Source organism: Delphinus delphis, chromosome 5 (genome assembly GCF_949987515.2).
Source record: "Delphinus delphis chromosome 5, mDelDel1.2, whole genome shotgun sequence".
In the NCBI taxonomy this organism is placed as follows: domain Eukaryota; kingdom Metazoa; phylum Chordata; class Mammalia; order Artiodactyla; family Delphinidae; genus Delphinus; species Delphinus delphis.
In genome coordinates, this window is record NC_082687.1 from 36,340,859 (window position 1) to 36,362,191 (window position 21,333).

The window sequence follows — 21,333 nt, forward strand, 5'->3', positions numbered from 1 at the left end:
AATCCCCACTGAACTTGGAGAAATTATGCCTTGCCATCCAACCTCTCTCCTGGAACACAATGTGATTTCTGACGGCATACCAGTTGCTCCACTTGACAGTGCTTGCTTGTCTCATTTCACTTGAATATTCACTGGTGAGTAAGAACAGAAGTGGAAAGTAATTACCACAGTTTATTATATGTTATTATATTATTATAAATAATATTATTTATTATATTTATAATATATATATTTATAATAATATTATAAATATTATTTATTATATGTTTCATGCCCATGATAATTACTTTTATAATGCCACTTGTGAATAAATTGATCAGATTAGGATGAATCACCTGACTGGCCAACAGCTATTGGAATGATCCTCCATGTGTGACTTGGAATTATTACAAAACGTGGCAGGATAGACCTGCCCAGCCATCGCGGCAGATGTTCATTTGTAATGCTGCCTTAAGGAATAAGGAGATGAGAGCAAATTGTTCCAGCAGCTCAGCCTGCCCTGCCAACAGTTCAGAGGAGGAGTTGCCAGTGGGGCTGGAGGTCTATGGGAACCTGGAACTTGTTTTCACAGTGGTGTCAGCCGTGATGACCGGCCTGCTCATGTTCTCCTTGGGATGCTCTGTGGAGATCCGGAGGCTCTGGTCGCACATCAGGAGACCCTGGGGCATTGCTGCGGGACTGCTCTGCCAGTTTGGGCTCATGCCTCTTACTGCCTATCTCCTGGTCATCAGCTTCTCTCTGAAGCCAGTCCAAGCTATGGCTATCCTCATCATGGGGTGCTGCCCAGGGGGAACCATCTCTAACATTTTCACCTACTGGGTTGATGGAGATATGGATCTCAGGTAAGTTACACTAGGGAAGCTCAGCTGTCTTCCCCTGATAGCACTCTGCCAGGGATGGGGGTGGGGATGGGGGGGACTGACACCTTCACGTTAAAAACTCTGCCAATCTAGGTAGACATTCCATTGGGAAACATTTTACACAGACTTGTTTGGTCCCAGAAGGACTTTCCTTTCTGAACTTAAAATTTACTTTGCTGTGATTGTCCTCTGTTTTACTGTCAACTACTTTTCTGAGTAGAGGGGTTGGGTTCATATGCAACAGTGAAAGCAGGTCTCCTTCCTCACCCAATGGCCCTTCCTAGGCGTGAACTCATTCTCACCCACGCTGATGGCTTTAACAACAGTCCTGGTTTCACAGTCTCCCAGGACATAGGTTCAGAATCCCAGGAAGCTAAGGATACTGGTTGGTAGCTATTGTAGTGGTGGTGGTGGCAGCGGCATAACCAGAATGAGGGCCTCATGGCTCTAATCAGCAAGTGATGCCCGAGCACCTACTTTATGAGATAAGTATTTTGGGGGACAGGATAAGGGAGCCTAAGGGGTATGTGATAGATGTATCCTGTTTTAAGTGGCTATTGAGTTGACTTGGGGAGCAACACAAAGACTTATGACTAAGACTGTTCTTTCTTGTTGTTTTGCAGATGTTTAACATTCATTACTAGAATCTCATTCCTTTCATTTAAGCCAGTGACCTTACTTCCAATTATGGTGTAGATAAATACCCCAGGAAACATTAAGCTTTATCATTCATTTACATTTTAATGAGATTGAATTAGTCACAGGTATTTTGGAGTACTTGTTTTGATGGGGAAAAGAGCATTTGAGGAAAAAACAGAGGAGTCACAACTGGAGAAAATGACAGGGCTAAAAACAGTGGTCTTTCTAGAATCTTTGCTTACTTCTGAACAAGCTGTTTCACCTTTTGCCCAGAGAAAGAACTACTTATGAATTTAAATCTTTGTTCGATGTGTATGTCATTTAGTTGAGATTTATTATACAATGAATGAATCAGAGGTGCTGACCGTGCTGGGAGTTGACGTTAGTGAGTCAGCTGCAGGTATGGGTTTCTAGTTTCCTGCATGTGCTGAATGTTTAGCATATGGAACTTATTTCACCTATAAATTTTAATGGGTTCATGCCAAACAGACCAATAATTAATTTTCATATGGCTATGTTTCTAGTTACCCACTTATCAAAGATTTGAAATGAATCACTTGCATCGCTAATTTAACCCCCCCCCTCCCCCCCCCCGCCCAGGGAAAGTGGCGGGGGGTGGGGTGGTGGTGGTGTGATGAATTGGGAGATTGGGATTGACATGTATACACTAATATGTCTAAAATGGATAACTAATAAGAACCTGCTGTATGAAAAATAAATAAAATTAAATTAAAAAAAACCCTAACGTGCACTGCTAATTCAAATTCAATTAAGTTGACCATTAACATAATAATTGGGAAATGATAAATATTCTTTACACAAAGTCCATATAACAGTGATAAATTCCAGGGCCTGAAAGTTTTTGGAAAGTAAAAGGAAACATAGTTATTAAGTACCCTGACAGGCATGGGGTCTATGCTTTCATGTATTTTCTTTCCCTTCTTTCTTGGCTCTCAAAATAACCTTGTAAATGGCCTTTTATTATTCTGAATTTTACAGCTGAGAAAATTGTGTCTCAGATTGGTTAAGTATGTGGCCAAATGCTACAAATGAGTATGGCAGAACTCGGATTTAAAAGCACATCTGTTTCTCATCAGCCTGAAATTTAGGGACTTTCTTCAATGCCATTTATTAACACAACTAGATCTTCTGAGCAGGAACATAAATCGTTAAGCAGCGTTCTCAAGCACTTCTGTTCTGGGAAAGAGAACATTTATTACCTTCATCTCTTATTAGCCAAAATTATAATAAAAACACCAATTAATAGGAAGTCTATAAAAGATAAAGCTCATTTTACTTCCCTTAATTAGCTTTTAACTTTGGTCAAATTATTTAACCTATAAGCTTCATTCGTAAAACATGTTAAAATTGTCTATTCCCCACAAGGATGTATTTTAAGGAGGAAATATGTATGTTGGATGCCAGGCACATAGTAGGTATGTAGTAAATATTAGCTACTTTCCCATTTTTCTTATAAAATTTTGATTTTCAGACTCACAAACAAAAAACAAAACAAAAAACAAGCATAAAATTTAAATTCTAAGAAATGAAATTTTAAAATGGGGACTAAATATTAGATTTTCAAAAGCTTATAGATACAAGAGTAATAAATCTTAATTCTCAGTAAAAATTGCAAATAGGAAATTCAGTATTATCAAGTGAAACAATCTACAAGTTCACTATGTTTTTCTTACTTGATTACCAACAAAAATAACTCAAGCAAAACTCACTAGGCAGTCATTGATAGAAATTTTGTTTTTCATACTGGATAAAATCCAAGAGCATTTAGTACAACATCTTCATTTTACAAATGAGGAAATTTAGATTTAGTGCTCTTGAGATGAGCGCTAAACCTAAATGTGTTTCTCATGCCTTAACTCCGTGCTTCATTCAATTTACTTGCAGTTCTCCATGCGTTCACACCAAACAAGGAGTTTCAGAATCAACATGTTTGAACCAGTTTCTGCATTCTGAGTATCTGATGCTGACACCAGTCATCCTCCCAGTCACCTGGACTCATCATCTTCGCAGTCCCTCCCCACCCCATGACTCCCCTTCATGCTTCACTTTCTTTAGTCAGTCCTCTGGCTAGTACTGTAGCCCACCCTCTTGATGTCACCCATAGCTATTGCTTCCTATCTGTCCACTGCCATCACCTCAGGTCAGGCACCACAGTTTCTTTCTTGGCCAATTGCAGTATCTTCTCAATGTTCTCTCTACCTTCAGTCTTTCCTTCATGGTTTTGTAGTAAGTGGATAAGGCAGGCTCTGGGGTCAGACTGCCTGTCTTTATATCCTGACTTGGGACCTCTTTCTGTAACTGGAAATCATAGTACTTCCTTCATGGTATTGTGAGGAGAAAAGGAACATATTATACATGTAAAGGCTTCTCAACACCTGTTAAATTGGGTAGAACCTAAGCTGGGTCTAACTGACTCCTGCAGGTTTATTTACCATTAAACCCTTAAGCATAACAGGTCTTTGGTCAAAATGGACTATTAACTGTTTTTTTTTTTTAAGATTTTATTTTTATTTATTTATTTATGTAGGCTGCGCTGGGTCTTAGTTGTGGCACGCAGGATCTTTGTCGTAGCATGTGGGATCTAGTTCGCTGAACAGGGATTGAACCCCGGCCCCCTGCATTGGGAGCACAGTCTTACCCACTGGACCACCAGGGAAGTCCCTAGTAACTGTTCTTTAAACATACCCAGCACTTTTCCAACTTTCTTTTGCCCATTGTCTTCACAGGCTGCAACAACAGCTGGCCTGATCTGTCTCCTCCAATCATCCATTATAACGGTTCTGGAAAACAGTTGGCCTACATGTATGAAGAGCCTTAAAATTATCTTGCCCCTGGACTGAGCTCTGCTGATCTTGGCAGGGCTCTCTCACATGTCCGGGGACGGGCTAAATGTGGACTGATCTTGGATGGCCTCAGCTGGGACAATTGGGCTCTCCTCCCTGTGGCCTCTCATTCTCCAGCCAGCTAGCCTAGACCTAACCACATGACAGTGTCTGGGAAGCTTACAAGGTCTCTTGAGGCCTGAGCTTGAAAGCAGTTCACCATCACTTCCACCACATTCCAGTGGCTAATGCAAATTGCAAGGCTAGCCCAGATACAAGGACTGGAGAAGTAGATTCTGCCTCTCCATGGGGTGAGCTGCAAAGTCACAGTGCAGAGGGCATGGAAAAGAGCGGGAGAAAGAACTGGGGACATTTTTGCAATCTACTAAGGATGGACAGAATTCTTGCCTTGGACAGTAGGACATGAAAACTGAGATCTGGCAGTACAGTGTCATAGTTAAGTGCACCAGTCTGGAGCCAGAAAGTAGATCCATCCCTTACTAGCTGGGTCCTCTTGGCAGGTTACGTAAATTCTCTATGCTTTAGTTTCCTCACTTCTAAAATAGGGAGAAACATAAGTTACCTCATGGATTGTTGTAAGGATTGAATGAGTTAATATATATAAAGTGCTCAGAGTCTTACTGGCACAAAATGCTGTATGAGTTATTATTATTAATATATGGGTCAGGCAAAAGAACACTGTGTCAGGGGCCTGTGTTTTAGTCTCTGCTCAAGGAGCTGTGTGTCTTTCAGCATACCTTTCTGGACCTGTTTCCTCATTTGTAAAACCATTGGGTTAGACTTTCTGAGGTCCCTTTTTCTTTTACTTTTCCATTATGGTTTATTACAGGATATTGAATATATTTCCCTGTGCTCTACAGTAGGACCTTATTGTTTATCCATTCTACATGTAATAGTTTGCATCTACTCATCCCAAACTCCCAATCCATCCCTCCCCTGCCTACTTCCCCCTTGCAATCACAAGTGTGTTCTCTATGTTTGTGAGTCTGTTCTGTTTCGTAGATAAGTTCATTTGTGTCATGTGTCTTTTTTCTACTGTGGTAAAATATACATAACATAGCATTTACCATTTTAACATTTTTAAGCGTACAGTTCAATGGCATTAAGTACATTCACGTTGTTGTACAATCATCACCACCATCCACCTCTAGAACTTTTTCATCTTCCCAAATTGAAACTCTGTATCCCTTAAACAATAATTCCTCCTTCCCTTTAGGCCCTGGCAACCGCCATGCTACTTTCTGTTTCTATGAATTTGACTACTTTAGGTATCTCATATTAGTGAAGTCATAAAACACTTGTCCTTTTGTGTCTGGCCTATTTCACTTAGCATAATGTCTTCAAAGTGCAGCTATGTTGTAGCTTGTGTCAGAATTTCCTTTCTTTTTAAGGCTGAATAATAATCTATTGTATGCATATAAGACATTTTATTTATCCATTTATCCATTGATGGACACTTGGGTTGCTTCTTCCTTTTGGCTATTGTAAGTAATTCTTCCATGAACGCGGGTGTGCAAATATCTGTTGGAGTCCTAACTTTCAGTTCTTTTGGGTATAATCCAGAAATGGATCTGAGGCTTTTTTAAGTTTTAAGTATTTTGTGACAATAGGAAAAGAAAAGCAAATTATAAAGTCTAAGCATCCCCCTCTCCCACCCCAGTTTTTAGTGTTTCTCTGGAAACTATTTGGCAGAGATGCCTCTCCTCTGTCCCATAGCACTAAATATGCAATGCTTTCTTGTCCTCTATCAGAGGACACTGCGGTAGCTGGGCTACTTTCAGCCTCACTAGGTCTCTGAGCTCCTCCGGGGCTTGTTCCTCTGCATGCTTAGAGCCAGCCTGGTGGTGGCAGGGGCTTGATAGATGAGGGTGAATGACTGAAGGAAAGTTTCTAATTGCTCGTGTGTGTTACAAAAACTTCTCTTGAAATGCAATCAGTTTATTGGTACAACTTAGGACAGCTCCCACTGTCTTTAGTTTGATAACTTTTTTTTTTGGCCATACCATGTGGCTTGTGGGATCTCAGTTCCCCGACCATGGATTGAACCCTGGCCCCAGCATTGAAATCCTGGAATCCTAACCACTAGGCCACCAGGGAACTCTTAGTTTGATAACTTTTGTTATACGAGGTCTATTCTTCTGTGAGGATGTGTTTGTGTCCTCAGCGGCAGAGAAAGGATTCTGACCACTGGTGGTGGTAGAGCCTGAGGGATTCAGTGGCCAAATTTACTTTTGAACTTTAAAGGAGCTCCTGATCCTTTAGCAGAAACCCTGAAACTGGGACTTCAGATTCTTCAGATCTGTCTGACAGGGCCTAGTGGAGAACTGAAGATCATCTTGAGAGACAGAACTTAGATTGAATCCATGTGACTTAGTGTGTTTCTATAATGCTATATATAATTTCCTTGTCTATAAAATGAAAATAATACCTACCCATAGAGTTGTTTTATAGACGAAAAGAGAAAATGTATGTAATGAGGTCTGATACTTAGCAGGTGGTGTTCAATAAATGCTGGTTACCGTTCTTGAGAAGCAGCAGACAGGAGTAACATTTATATTTAGGGATGGAAAACCTGGCCTTGAACTCTTCTCTAGGCCCAAGTCTGTTGATCTGATCTTATAGCATATTCCATGTCCATCTGATTACCTGGATAATTTAAAAGTTTTTTTTCAGTAGGGAAGCAAGTGTGTACTTTCATAGTTTTGAGTGTCAGAGTTCCTGAGTTTATTGGTTTCAAACTAAAACAACAGGCGTATAATTTAAACCCCAATTGCAAAATGGTATACTTATCGACACTACATTTTAATATAATGCATATATATGTAATTTCCATGTTTTAAAGGAGGTTCAGGATTTAACCTGTTTGTCCAGACTTGCTTAATCTGTCCCATTATTCTCTGTAATAGTTTGCAGATGGTGACACCATTCTTCTTAGTGCAAGTGGAATCTTGTTATACTGAAATCAGATTTTGCCAACAATTTTCCTATATGTGAACAGCCAAGAGACCCAGTTGACCACATCCTCTGTTTATGCTACATTGGAATTTCATGGCAGTAAAACAAAAGGTGTGACTATCCAATGCATTCAGACACGTTCACTTGTGCTTTTCCAGCTTGGCAGAGCACCAGGGTCATCTGTTGCCTTCCTTGACCATTACTGTGAACATTATGGGCGTGAAGTTGTATAAAGGGTAGAAGTAGTAACCTATGTAATCAAGGATATAGAATCAGTCTGATATAATCTCACACTTTGCTTCCCACAGTCATGAATCTTACCTTTCTGGTGTTTGAGCCATAGCCATAGAGGAGGAAAATTGTCTGCTAGTTCTCCAGAAGTTCAAGATCAAAGTGATGTAATATGGAATTCCTTTCAGGATGTGGTGATATGAAGAGCCAGGAATGTAGCACTATCATAGACTAGGAATTTGGAAAAGCGTTCCAGACACACACTATTCTTGAATACAAAGGTTTGAGAGCTGTGGCAAGCTGGTTTTCTTCGTTAATCTGCTCTCTAGTTAGGAAGAAGACTGCTCAAAGTAAGCATTCTTTGTTTTTTTTTTTTTTTGGTACGCGGCCCCTTCACTGCCGTGGCCCTTCCCGTTGCGGAGCACAGGCTCCAGATGCGCAGGTCCAGCGGCCATGGCTCACGGGCCCAGCCGCTCCGCGGCGTATGGGATCTTCCCGGACCGGGGCACGAACCCGTGTCCCCTGCATCGGCAGGCGGACTCCCAACCACTGCGCCACCAGGGAAGCCCAAAGTAAGCATTCTTTTTTTTGTTTTGTTTTGTTTTTTGTTTTTTGTTTTTTTTAGTGGTACGCGGGCCTCTCACTGTTGTGGCCTCTCCCGTTGTGGAGCACAGGCTCCGGACGCACAGGCTCAGCGGCCATGGCTCACGGGCCCAGCCGCTCCGCGGCATGTGGGATCTTCCTGGACCGGGGCACGAACCTGTGTCCCCTGCATCAGCAGGCAGACTCTCAACCACTGCGCCACCAGGGAAGCCCACTGCGCCACCAGGGAAGCCCAAGCATTCTTAATAGAATAAGATAATTTTAAATCTCATATGGAGTGAAATATATGCAAGAACTGCTCAGAAAAGTTTGAAAAGAAAGATTTACGTGGAAGTGTCTGCTCTGTCGTATACAAAAATACACTATGAAAACACCATAATTAAAACAGTCTGATATTTGCTTAGGAAACAAGGACATTTTGAACACACTTGAACGTATATATAATATATAATGAAGTTGGCACTTCAGTTTAGTGAAAAATTGTTTATTTGGAAAATTTAACACACTTGCCTCTCAATATAAAAGACAATAGATTAGTTTCATACCTTATACAATAAAAATTTTAGATAAGTTAAAGATATAAATGTAAAATATAAACCTATGAAAAAGTAAAAAGTGGGGGCAATATTTGAATAACCTCAGGAGAGGGGGAAATCTTTAACAAGGCAAGGAACTTAGAAACCAGGAAAAAAAAAGGACAGATGGACAGATTTGACTATCTCACTGTTATTTATTATGGCAAAAGTCATAAGCATAGTAAAAATACAAAATAACCTTGGCAAAAATATTTGTATTACATTTGATGATATGTACCCTAATTTTAAAGTAGCTCCTACAGGTTGAGAAAAGAAAAATCAGACAAGAAAGGCTGTTGAGAGGGGATATCCAAGAGGTTAATAAACATGAAAGAAAGCACAACCTTGTAGAGAGTCAGGTGTATAACAAAAGAAGAGTGAGATGCAGTTTTCAATGTTCTCATGAGAATTAAAAGGGATTGATTGCCTCCAGTGCAGGCAAGATTGCGAAATGCAACAAGCTCTTTTGAAAATAATCTAGAAGTATCTATTAAAATAAAAAACAGAAACTTTTGACACAGTGATTCCACTTTGGAGAATCTATTTTACAGAAAGAGAAGAATTATTTCAAGTGAAATATATGTAAGAATGTTTAATACATTGCTTATAATGAAAGAAAACTCAAACAATTTTTTCAGCATTAATGGAGTGATTGAAGAAATTATGGCATATTTATGTTGTACTCTGCAGTTCTTTTAAAAAAAATGAGTTTGTTATATCTGTTGCCCTGAAACATGCCTATGATATTAAGTGGAGAAAAAAACAAAAGCAACCAAGCTGCAGAGTAAGTTGCTTTAAAAAGAAAACAACAAAGCCTCTGTTCTCTAAACAGCAGCTATGAAACAGGATTGTTTAAATGAAAACAAAGAGGAGAAGGGATATATACAAATATTTGTGAATTACCTAAGTCTGGTTTTCTGAAAGGGTCACCAATTAGTTAAATATTTGACAGTGCATCTTTGGGCTGGATTCCCAGATGGGAGATTGTTGGGTCAAAGTGTAAACACATGTGTAATTTTGCTAGATATTACCAAACTCCCTCCAGGGGCTGTGCCATTTTGCATTTAAAAAAATAATAAATTTATTTATTTATTTATTTTTGGCTGCGTTGGGTCTTCATTGCTGCACACGGTCTTTCTCTAGTTGTGGCAAGTGGGGGCTACTCTTCGTTGCGGTGTGCGAGCTTCTCGTTGCGGTGGCTTCTCTTGTTGTGGCACACGGGCTTACTTGCTCCGCAGCATGTGGGATCTTCCCAGACCAGGGCTCGAACCCGTGTCCCCTGCACTGGCAGGCAGATACTTAACCACTGCGCCACCAGGGAAGTCCTCATTTCGCCAGCAGTGATTGAGAGTACAGAAGGAGTATTTTTAATATCATTGAAATATAATGGTTGCTGCTTTGCTGGGAATATAAACATTCTTCTGATAGAAAATGTCAAAGTTATCACAGACAGATTATTTTATAGACAGGGTAATTAGATGGAAACATTGGTGATTCATATTATGAGGAAGAATGATGTGTAACTTGCAGGCCTGATCAAGTGCTGGAGGACCCTTGCTATCTCTGCAGCAGACCTTAGTCCTACGAAGGGTCTCCTTCCCCTCCTCGCTGGGCTGGGAGGTAGTGAGCCTCAGTTTCTAGGCCATTTGTACCGTTAACACAGGTTGGGCATATACTATGTGCAAGGCAGTCTGCTGTGAGAATTTAAACTATGAATATTAAAACCTTCCAAGACTCTTGAAGCCTAGTGTTGAAGGGAATAAACACTTGCTTTACCCCTGGGTTGTGTTGTATAATGTTCTGTGTGCCTCACCTCATCTGTAGAGCAGCATTAATCGTGTCTATAAACAGTTTGTATGTGCTTAAACAGATTGTGTAATTTTTCCCAGTGATTTAAACGTAAGTATTTTGTTGGCCTGAAGAATATCTCATTTCCATTTACCTTATTTCCCCTAATTTTACTGATTGATTTTGTTGCTGGTTTTATCACCCAGATAGGGACAAAATCCTATAAAGACAGAAAATAGATTCCTGGTTATCAGGGGCTGGGGGGAGAAGGGAATGGGGAGGGACTGCTAATGGGGTGGAGCTTCTTTTTGGGGTGATGAAAATATTCTGGAAATAGAATAGTACAGTCACATATACTAAAGATACTTTAAAATGAATGAATTTCATGGTCTATGAATTATATATCAATAAAGAACTGTACAAGGAAAAAAATGAATCCTTATAGTGACTAGCAGAATGTTTAGGACGAGTAAATGCTCATAAAATATGAGTTAATTGATAGATGGCAAGAACTGCAGGAAATCTTTTTCTAGACCACAAATAACAGTCATCATCTGTTGAATAATAAAACAGGAGACAGTTTCAAGTAACTTACCCTACATAATCTCTAAGAAGTTGTACCCCAGGAGTTGTTTTTGGTAAGGACTAAATTCTTCATTTCAAACTTTCCCTCTTAAGCATCTACTTTAATTTTACTTTCAGCATCAGTATGACAACTTGTTCCACAGTGGTTGCCCTGGGAATGATGCCACTCTGCCTTTACCTCTACACCTTGTCCTGGAATCTTGAGCAGAATCTCACCATTCCATATCAGAACATAGGTCTGTATTGGGCTTGTGACATGAAATAGTAATAGTAATGGTGATGGTAATAATAATAGCTGTTGTTTACTATGTGTCTCCTTTATACAGGGGTTTAAATATGTTATCTAATTTAATTCTCCAAATAACCCTACAGTACAGATTCTATTACCAGTCCCATATCCTGTATTTTCAGAATTAGGGAGGTGAAGTAACTCGACCAAGGTCATGCAGCTGGTAAGTGCAGACTGGAATTCTGACTCGTGAAACTGACTGCAAAGTCCAAGCTCTTAACTCCTACAACGGTTCACTTTTGAAAACAAAGCCAGAAAACTTACTTACTAAAAAAACCAAACAACCCTTATATAATTCACTAGAAAGCAGTTAGACTCATTATGACCCACAGGTGAACTGAATCACAGTGGCTCTAATGAGATCTTAGTTCCCTCAGCCCCACCTTTTATATCACCTGTGGCCTTGACTTCTTTACTGATCAACATAAATGATTCCTATTGAGTATTAAAGCATATCCACATGTCACAACCACACCCATAGCTCTTTCATTATCTCCTTAAACTCTGAGAGCTCTGTGGACTCACTAGGATTGGAAGAAAAACTTGGTGAGATAATATGTCTATTCTGGTTTTATCAGAGTCTTTGGAGAATTGGTAGAAACCATGATTCATAAACTCCAAAGTGTCAATCTGGAGTCTCAAGTAATCACTTGGAGAGCTTACAGCCCATGGCCTATAGTTCAGAACCATGAATAGAGCCATGTCCTGATAACAGGTGAAGCCCACTGAATTTGTAAAATTTGAGTGAAATCTTAATTTAGAAATCATGATTTTATGTGCAACTTTTTCTTATCACTAAATTATTTAATATATTCTGTTTTAATAATATACTCTAAAAGGCACTTGTAAACAATTAAAGCCCCAAATATGAGCAACTCACATGACTTTGGAGCTAGTGTTGCAAGTGAGCAGATTTGGAAAGTAACACTGGAAAATGTCAGTGTATGGATCCTATTGGCAAGTAGACCTCTGCTCTGTTGAGCCTGTCTTCAGTCACTTGTGTTAATTAAAAGATGTATTTCTCTACCTGCCTTTGGGTTACCTGGCTACACTTGGAAATATAAGAACTTCCTTTGGTTTCTGTAACAAATGCTGTTTTTGTCTTGTAATAGATATTCTTTCCCTTGCGAAGCAAATCACCCATTGGCTTCAAATGGAGAAATAATAGCTATAGTTGTAGAGTGGTGACCCCATACACAGCAACCAAAGAATTTTGCAGACATAAAAGGGTCCTCCTGTTTTCTAATCTTTACATTTTCAGTTGTCTCTAAAATTCCATGTGATTGTTGAGGGATTCTGAGAGAAATGAGAGACTGTTTGTGACGGCATTCAGTGGTATCATATACCCTTCAAAGATTGTCTTCTAAACATTAACAAACATTTTTTTGGAAGTGGATGCAGAAATAAAATGCATCTTGAATTAAAGCTTTTATCTAATTGAAATAGACATAAATTGTTGAGAAATGGATGGTCAGGGTGAGAGGGGATACCATCTGACAGATTTTTCTTCTCTTCAGGATTTACCCTTGTGTGCCTGACCATTCCTGTGGCCTTTGGTGTCTATGTGAATTATAGGTGGCCAAAACAATCCAAAATTATTCTTAAGGTAAGCAACTCCATGGGACAGTTAGCACACTTCAGAATCAAGAGACTTCACAAATAGACGTAGGCAATGACCAGAACAAAGGGGCCAGTCAGACACGGCCCCACACCTAGCAATTTTCTTTATGTGTCCTGCATTTTTGGATCCAGCCACCATATTTCCTCCACTCTAAGCCTTGCTTTGTCACTCCCATGGGCCCCTACACTGAGGCTTATGACACCCTGCAAAGCATGGAACTCGTGCTTTAGTGACAGAAAAGCTTAGGCCTGCGTGTGGCCAGAGAGCACCCATTTGTTCACAAGGCTTCACACAGGTGCTCTCAAGCAAAGGCTGTTCAAATCTGCATGAAATGGGGCCCATTGTTTATGAGTGTGGCTGGCTTCCTGGAACAGCAGGATGAAGGGCTGTCTTTCAGAAGCATTCCTGGGTGAGCCTCTAAAGATGGAGTTTGTACACACAAACAAGGGCTGTTGACCACACGAATAACTGTCAGAATGAAATCATCCAGAATGCACTGAGGAGTCTGGCCCTGGAATGATGGGAGCTGGAACCCTCTACCTCCTCTTGACTTTCCAGGGTTGTCTTTTGGCTGCTGGGGAAACAAGCCAATGTCCTTGTTAAATGGCTTTTAAAATTATGTGGCTTACACAGCACAGGGAGATCAGCTCGGTGCTTTGTGACCACCCTAGAGGGGTGGGATAGAGACGCAAGAGGGAGGAGATAGGGGGATATATGTATATGTATAGCTGATTCACTTTGTTATACAGCAGCAACTAACACACCATTGTAAAGCAATTATCCTCCAATAAAGATGTTAAAAAAAATAAATAAACAAAAGAGGTTTTTAAAGATGGAAAAAAAAAGTTATGTGGCTTGAGAGGAGGTGTTCTCAACAATGGTGTCCATCTCCTAGGGTGTTGTCCATTTTTCTGATTATGTATTGTTTTAGAAGATATATACTTTTATTATATACTGCTTTCATGAAGATTTAAAAAATGTTTTAGTTATTTTTTGCATTTGTAAAAAAAGACGTTTGGAGCTGATTGGAGGTTTGGCAAATAAATGTCAGTTCATTTTAGTTTGGGTTTATGGTTTGGTTCAGTTTAAGCTCTTGATGTTTGGCTCTACCTGACAGAACATGCCACTCCATTTGCCTGCACGAATGGATGCTGCTTCCCCAGTTTGGCACAAGACTGAACAACTCCCTCTAGTCCTCCGATGAGATGGAGAACGAGAAGAGGGGTTGACAAGCAGACAAATTAGCTGGACACAGGGAGCTGGAGGAGGGCTTAGATGCTGTGCGTCCGGATTGCACATGATGACTTTACTGTTATTTCAGTAGGAGAAAATTTCCAGTGTGGCAGCGTGTGGTTATAATTTTGTTTACAAAACAGGAGGAGAGAGTATGATCATGGGAACCTCTTACTTTTCAAGTACTCTATCTTGGAGTACTTTCTTAAAAGGGCATCTAACAAAAAAATAATGATTTTGATGTTTCCAGATCCTCTACTAGACCATCAGTGTCAGTGGAGAAATCAGATACATTTTCTGTATGTCTGTAAAGAGCAAATTAAAAACCATTTGGCTGGACTTCCCTGGTGGCGCAGTGGTTAAGAATCCTCCTGCCAGTGCAGGGGACACGGGTTCGAGCCCTGGTCTGGGAAGATCCCACATGCCGCGGAGCAACTAAGCCCGTGCACCACAACTACTGAGCCCACATGTGATAACTACTGAAGCCCGTGCACCTAGAGCCCGTGCTCCGTGACAAGAGAAGTCACCGCAATGAGGAGACCGTGCACTGCAATGAAGAGTAGCCCCTGCTCACTGCAACTAGAGAAAAGCCAACTCGCAGCAACAAAGACCCAACACAGCCAAAAATAAATAAATAAATACCCCCCCCCCCCCGCAAAGAACTACCCAGCTGAGCCCAGCCCAAATAAAACAAACAAACAAAAAAAAAACCAACAAAAAAAAACCATTTGGCTATTCCAGAGGTGCTGTGGCAGAAAATATTTAATAATATGGTAGAAAGTTGACCGAGGATTTTTACAATCAGAGTTCCAGCATCTTCCCATTAGGCAGAGGCCCAGTCTTTCCCTGTATTTGAGCAGTAAAAATGATCCCAGAACACATCTTTGGTACATTGGGTTGTTTTTATTTTGTTTCGGTTCCCCATGACCGTCTTTCTCCACACCCTGAATCACTTCAAATCAAGGTTGATGCTGAACTGGGCACATAGTTTGCTGTTTACATGATGTGAATGGGAGCTTGCCAAGATCCTGACTTTCCCCCACATATTCTGGGTCTTGCTTCCTCTTTATCTGGTTTAAAACTCTGACCACTGGGAAAAATTTTTGTTGATCTTTTCTTTTGTTTCTATTAAACAACAAAAGCAAGAGACAGTATTCATTTGGGAGAAGATATCAGTATCTTCAATAGTATCTCATTTGACATTAATATTAGCTCAGGTTGTCTAATGAAGAATGGGTAAATTTCATTTGAAGGAGAGAAGAACAGGGAGCAGAGCAGTCAAGAAGTCATTGGTGGTTGAAGGGGTGGTAGGGAGAGAGTGGTGGATGGTCAGGCAGGGCAGATCTCAGGCAAGAGGTTACCAGTGCGGGGCCTGCAAGGTTGTGTATAGAGGTGTTGGATGCTTATTATCAGAATTTTCACTTATTTCACAAATTTGTCCTATCCACGAAAAACTCCACTACCCAATCCTTCTGGCAGAATCCTCCACTTGAGAGGAAAAGTTACTGATCATGAAATAAGAAGACTTAGATTTGTGTTGAGCTTCATCAAATCTAGCTCAGTCAAGTCACTTGACCACTTTGGACCTCAGGTTTCTTCTCTGTAAAATGAGATTGGATTTGGTGGTCTCTAAGTCCTCTCTTTGTTCTAAAACCTTCTAGGTTCCAAGGCTTTTGGAGGAGTGATGGACTTTGCAAAAAGACTGTGATGTTTACCTGTGCCTCTTTTATTGGTTTGCCTTAGGTTGGAGCCATTGTTGGTGGGGTCCTCCTTTTGGTGGTTGCAGTTGCTGGTGTGGTGCTGGCGAAAGGATCTTGGAATTCAGATATCATTCTTCTGACCATCAGCTTCATCTTTCCTTTGATTGGCCATGTCACAGGCTTTCTCCTGGCACTTCTTACCCACCAATCTTGGCAGAGGTACAGTTAAATTATCCATAAACTTTTATAAGGAGGACAAATTAAACACACTGCCATTGACAGGCTTTGCTGCCTGGCTATGTCTGGAAGCACAAAGAGTTTTGACATACAAGGTGGGTGGTGTTGTCCACTTGGGGAACATTTAGGGTGGTAACCAAATACTTGGTGAGGCTCTGCCAAGGGTATCTCATTTCCTTCTTCCTACAAGTCTGAGGGGCAGATACTCTGGGTATCTCATTCTACATTCTACAGATGAGCAAACCCTTCAGGGAGCTTAAGTAACCTGACCAAGGTCATAGAGCCAGAATGTGGTGGACTTAAGATTTGGGCCTTAGGTCAGTACAGTCATATCCGCAGGGCATTGGTTCCAGAGCCCCCTGCAGATACCAGAATCCAAGGATGCTCAATTCCCTATTATAAAATGGCATAGTATTTGCATATAACCTACGTACATCCTCCATATACTTTAAATCATCTCTAGATTACTTATAATACCTAATGTAATGCTATATAAATAGTTGCCTGCATGGCAAATTTAAGTTTTGCTTTTTGGAACCTTGTAGAATTTTTCTTTTCCCAAATATTTTTGATCCGAGGTTGGTTGAATCCGTGGATATAGAACCTGCAGATACAGAGGGACGACTGTAATTAGGAACACGGACTGTTGAGGAGTTGAAATATAATTGGATCTGGAGAGAAGGTATTCCTATGGCAAAGTGTAGTCAGCAATCCTGTTTTTTCTACACCTGATGGCTTGAGAAAGATCAGGACTGAGATGCTGCATTTGCCTTGTGAATGGTCCAGGTGTGAGGTTCAGCTGTGTCACTTAATCTTGTCAGGTTATGGACAGGGCTCTGAAAGAAGTGAGGGTGGTCTGGAGAAACTGTAGTGTGCAACAGGGTGACTAGAAATAAAATAAGAGCCACTGAATTTGCCCTGTACTAGTGACGATATTTTCACTCCCACATTCCACACCCTTGTTACCTCCACATCCCAGTCCAGTCTGCAAAGAGAAGCCGGTTTATCAAACGTCTCTTTCCTCTCTTCTGCCATCTGTAAAAGCCTCAAGATGCCCTTTGTATTCAATAAATTGGAGAAGATGAAACTGCCTAACCCAGCCTCCAAGGTCCTGCCTAGGTTTTCCTTCTTCTCCCCCCTGCTTTTTCTTTTTCAAGTGAGGTTTATTTTTCTTTTCTCTTCTGTTCTTTTCTTTTTTTTGTAATTAGAAAATGAATAAAATATAGAAAAGGAGAAAGTAGAAAAAACTTATTACTAAACCATTTCACCAAAGAAACCGTTTTAGATATTTTGTTTTCATGTAGGGTTTTTATGTTTATTTTCAAGTGTTTATACTGTTTTGTGTCTGACTCAACTTTCCATTCTCATCTCCTTCAATCCTCCACTCCCTGCAGGTTGGCTTAGAGCATAAGCAATGCTTACTGAATAGGCCAAGCTCATACGTGTCCCCAGAACTTTAATTTCAATCACTTCCCCACATTAAATGCCTCTTTCACTCTTTCCATTCTTTAGTTTCACCCTTCCTCTGTGAAGCCTTCTCTAACCATTTATGACACTTTTCTGAATTTCTACAGCATTTCCCTGACCTTCGATCATACTTTGTCTTGTGCTGTTTCTATGTGTATATCTTGTCTTTTCACCCAGATTCTCAGGGCAGGGTTCATAAGGCCCTATTCAGAGGTGCCTCTCAAGAGGCCACCTACAGAGTAGGCACTCAGCAAATAATTATTGAATGGATAAACATTTTTAGTGGTCTCAGCTCATAGCTTGCACTTATCGCTATACGTAAAATTTAAAAATAGTCCTTATTGCTAGTATGTAAAATTTTTCCATTGGTAGTTGCAGGACGATTTCCTTAGAAACTGGAGCTCAGAATATTCAGATGTGCATCACCATGCTGCACCTATCTTTCACTGCCGAGCAATTAGTCCAGATGCTTAGCTTCCCATTGGCCTATGGACTCTTCCAGCTGTTGGATGGGATTCTCATTGTTGCAGGTAGGTAAAGCCCCCATTGAGTGGACTTGACTGAAAATTGTTCACCCAGCTTACTAACTCCTTTTTCAATCTGAATATACATGTGCTGCCCTTATGATACATTTTTAGCCTGACATTTCTGGGGAAAATAAAATGTATAAACAAGATCTTTTGCCACAAGTGGAAGTTTCACAGAAAAATATTTTTAAAAACCTGTGAAAATGAGCTTATAATTATAAACAATCTTCACAAAAACAATGCACTATCAGAACTCTCCATGAACAATTATTTATCTCAAAAATACATTTGTCATGTTTTATTAAGAGCCTTGTAAGTCTTCCAAATGTTATTTCACAGTACTTATGTGACTAAGAATTGTGCTGAATGTCTGTGAAATGTTTTTTAACTATGAAATATAATACATACAGATATTTAAAAATATATATGCTTATCTATCCCTACAGCCAAAACCACATCATTTTGCAGGCAGTCATTATGTAGGTTCACAGAAGGTAAATTTAAAATATATAGATTGATAGATATGTACACAAACATACGTATATTTTAATCTTGGCCATTGTAAATTTTTTATTGTCACAGAACGTAAGTCTCAATGATTACTGATATAACTGATTATATACTGATTACAGACAATTAATATAAGGAACACTTGGGGTTTAATTTTCCCACAAGATAAAGTCTAGCAGAATAAAACTCCTGGTCTTAAATCCAGGTTCTAATTCCTTCTCATGGTGAGACTGTAATGGAAGGAGTATGCTTGGCCCATTCCTAGCTACCTCCCAGCACCCGGGGGGGCACTGACCCATATTAAGCCCTCCACAGGAGTTGCTGACTGACTGGATGGATGGATGGACAGACGGACAGATGGACAGATGGACGGACAAGCTGTCAGCCACCTGATGAATGTCTCAATCACAATAGGTCCATTCCAGACAGAAATAGCCATCTTGATACACTGAATTATTTTGCTCTGTAGTTTTTTCTTTTCCCCTTCTTTTTCCTGTGTGTTTATACATATATGATCCAAAGCAAACAAACCCCCAAAGTATTGACAAGTGCACAATGTCACCAAATTATAGTCTTTGCTAAAGTGATTTTTAATACTGGTATGTTTTAACACCTAGCATATAAGATGTACAAGAGGACACTGAAGATCAAACACAGAATAAAGAACCCCGCTTTAAGGGTAGAAGCCCGATTTAAGAAGAAATCCACTTCTCCCAAAGAGACCAGTGCTTTCTTGGAGGTGAATGAAGAAGCTGCTCTAACTCCTGGGCCGTCAGGGCCCATGGATCTCCACAGGGCTGTCATGCCAACTGGCCAGATCTCATGTGCCAAGTAGGGGTTTGCTGGCTTGACTGGTCCCTGTCTTCCTCAGTGGCCAGTAAAGACAGTGCAGAGCTGATGAGTGAATCTCGTTGGCAGGGCTTATGGGAATGTTTGCGTGTCAGATGTCAACATATTTATATTTCTGTGTGGACTGTGATTTGTCACAGGATCCCCTTTTGAGAATATGCTCTGCCTATTTCAGGTTCTTTGGGGGTTTACACAACAGATTTATTAGCTACTTTGTGTGTTCTTGTCTTCCCATACAGTGAAGAGTGATCCCCATTGTTATGTGAAGTCGTCAAGCTGTGAATTTTAACCTCACAAGAGTTAGAACTCTGTGTAGAGGAGATGTCACCTCATACTGCAGGGCAAGGACAGAGTCTGGACCCACTTGACTTCTCGACTTTGGGCAAGTCCTTTGGGGCATTGGGGAGGAAGCATACAGCTCTTATAAAAATGGGGTCTTTTCTCAAATGATTGTTTTTTTTAAGGGCTTGAAAATCTTTTTAGATTTATAGATGTAATCACGAGCCTCGAGGGAACTTAATGAACACTTGAAGTTAGTATTTTTACTCCCTAGAGATAGACACAATGTATATTCTTCTAATATACATTTATGCATTATGTCATTTTAAAAACATTGAGGGCTTCCCTGGTGGCGCAGTGGTTGGGAGTCCTCCTGCCGATGCAGGGGACGCGGGTTTGTGCCCCGGTCCGGGAGGATCCTCCCATGCCGCGGAGCGGCTGGGCCTGTGGGCCTTGGCCGCTGGGCCTGCGCGTCCGGAGCTTGTGCTCCGCGGCGGGAGAGGCCGCGGCAGTGAGAGGCCCGTGTACCGCAAAAAAAAAAAACAAACCAAAAAACAAAAAACATTGAGATCATTCCACATATACTGTTTCATAAGTCACTTCATGAAATATTGTGGAGCATCTTTACATGGTAGTCTACGTTGACCTACCTCATTCCTTAGAACAGTGGCTTTACAGAAGTATTCCAGTGCATGAAAGGTCTATAATTTATTTAACCATCCCTTAGTCATGGACATTTAGATAGCTTTCAACTTGGTGTTATGGTGCCGCTACAGACACTTGTGCCTTCATGCAAGTGTTTCTGTAGGATCATTTTCTAGACTTGAAAATGTGCAACCAGGCACATTAAAATGTTGGGCAGTGAGCTCTCTGGCAACACTGTTCAGCAGTGCCTGAGAGTGTCTGGTTTTTCCACAGTCACACCAGTCTTAAGAATGATCATTCTGCTTTGTGAAAATACCTCATTTATTGCATTGTTAAAATTATACAATGAAGTGAAGCAGAGTATTTTTCATGGATGCTTGCTTGTTCATGTATTTTGCCTGCTTTTTTTTTTTTTTTTAAAGAAATGGCCTTTGATTGATTAATTAGTTAATTTTTTGGCTGCCTTGGGTCTTCGTTGCTGCGTGCGGGCTTTCTCTAGTTGCGGCGAGCAGGGGCTGCTCTTCCTTATGGTGTGCGAGCTTCTCATGGCGGTGGCTTCTCTTGTTGCAGAGCACGGGCTCTAGGGCGCATGGGCTTCAGTAGTTGTGGCTTGTGGGCTCAGTAGTTGTGGCTCGTGGCTCTAGAGCGCAGGCTCAGTAGTTGTGGCATATGGGCTTAGTTGCTCCATGGCATGTGGGATCTTCCCGGACCAGGGCTCAAACCCATGTCCCCTGCATTGGCAGGCAGATTCTTAACCACTGTGCTACCAGGGAAGTCCCCTTGCCTGCTTTTCTATTGCAGTTTTTCCTTTTTAACTGATAAAACAGACAGTGACCCTTTGTTCTATGTTTTGTCAACATTTTACCTACTCGTTTG

The 21,333-nt window shown here is 40.7% G+C and overlaps 1 protein-coding gene across 8 annotated transcripts in view; it reads left to right on the top strand.

Moving 5' to 3' along the window:
• Positions 1-429: 429 nt before the first annotated feature.
• Positions 430-21,333, top strand: part of SLC10A6 (solute carrier family 10 member 6) — a 38,405-nt gene continuing 17,501 nt past the window's right edge. For 2 of the 8 annotated variants that reach the window (XR_011246473.1, XR_009519510.1), the window contains exons 1-6: positions 466-842; positions 11,218-11,336; positions 12,907-12,995; positions 15,987-16,162; positions 18,020-18,177; positions 19,773-19,915. Coding sequence is in view for 5 of the 8 variants with exons in the window: in XM_060012210.1 (XP_059868193.1) it covers positions 430-842; positions 11,218-11,336; positions 12,907-12,995; positions 15,987-16,162; positions 18,020-18,177; positions 19,302-19,519 (1,173 nt within the window). In the remaining 3 variants the exon portion in view is untranslated. The other 6 variants (XR_011246472.1, XM_060012213.1, XM_060012210.1 and 3 more) reach the window with 6 other exon arrangements.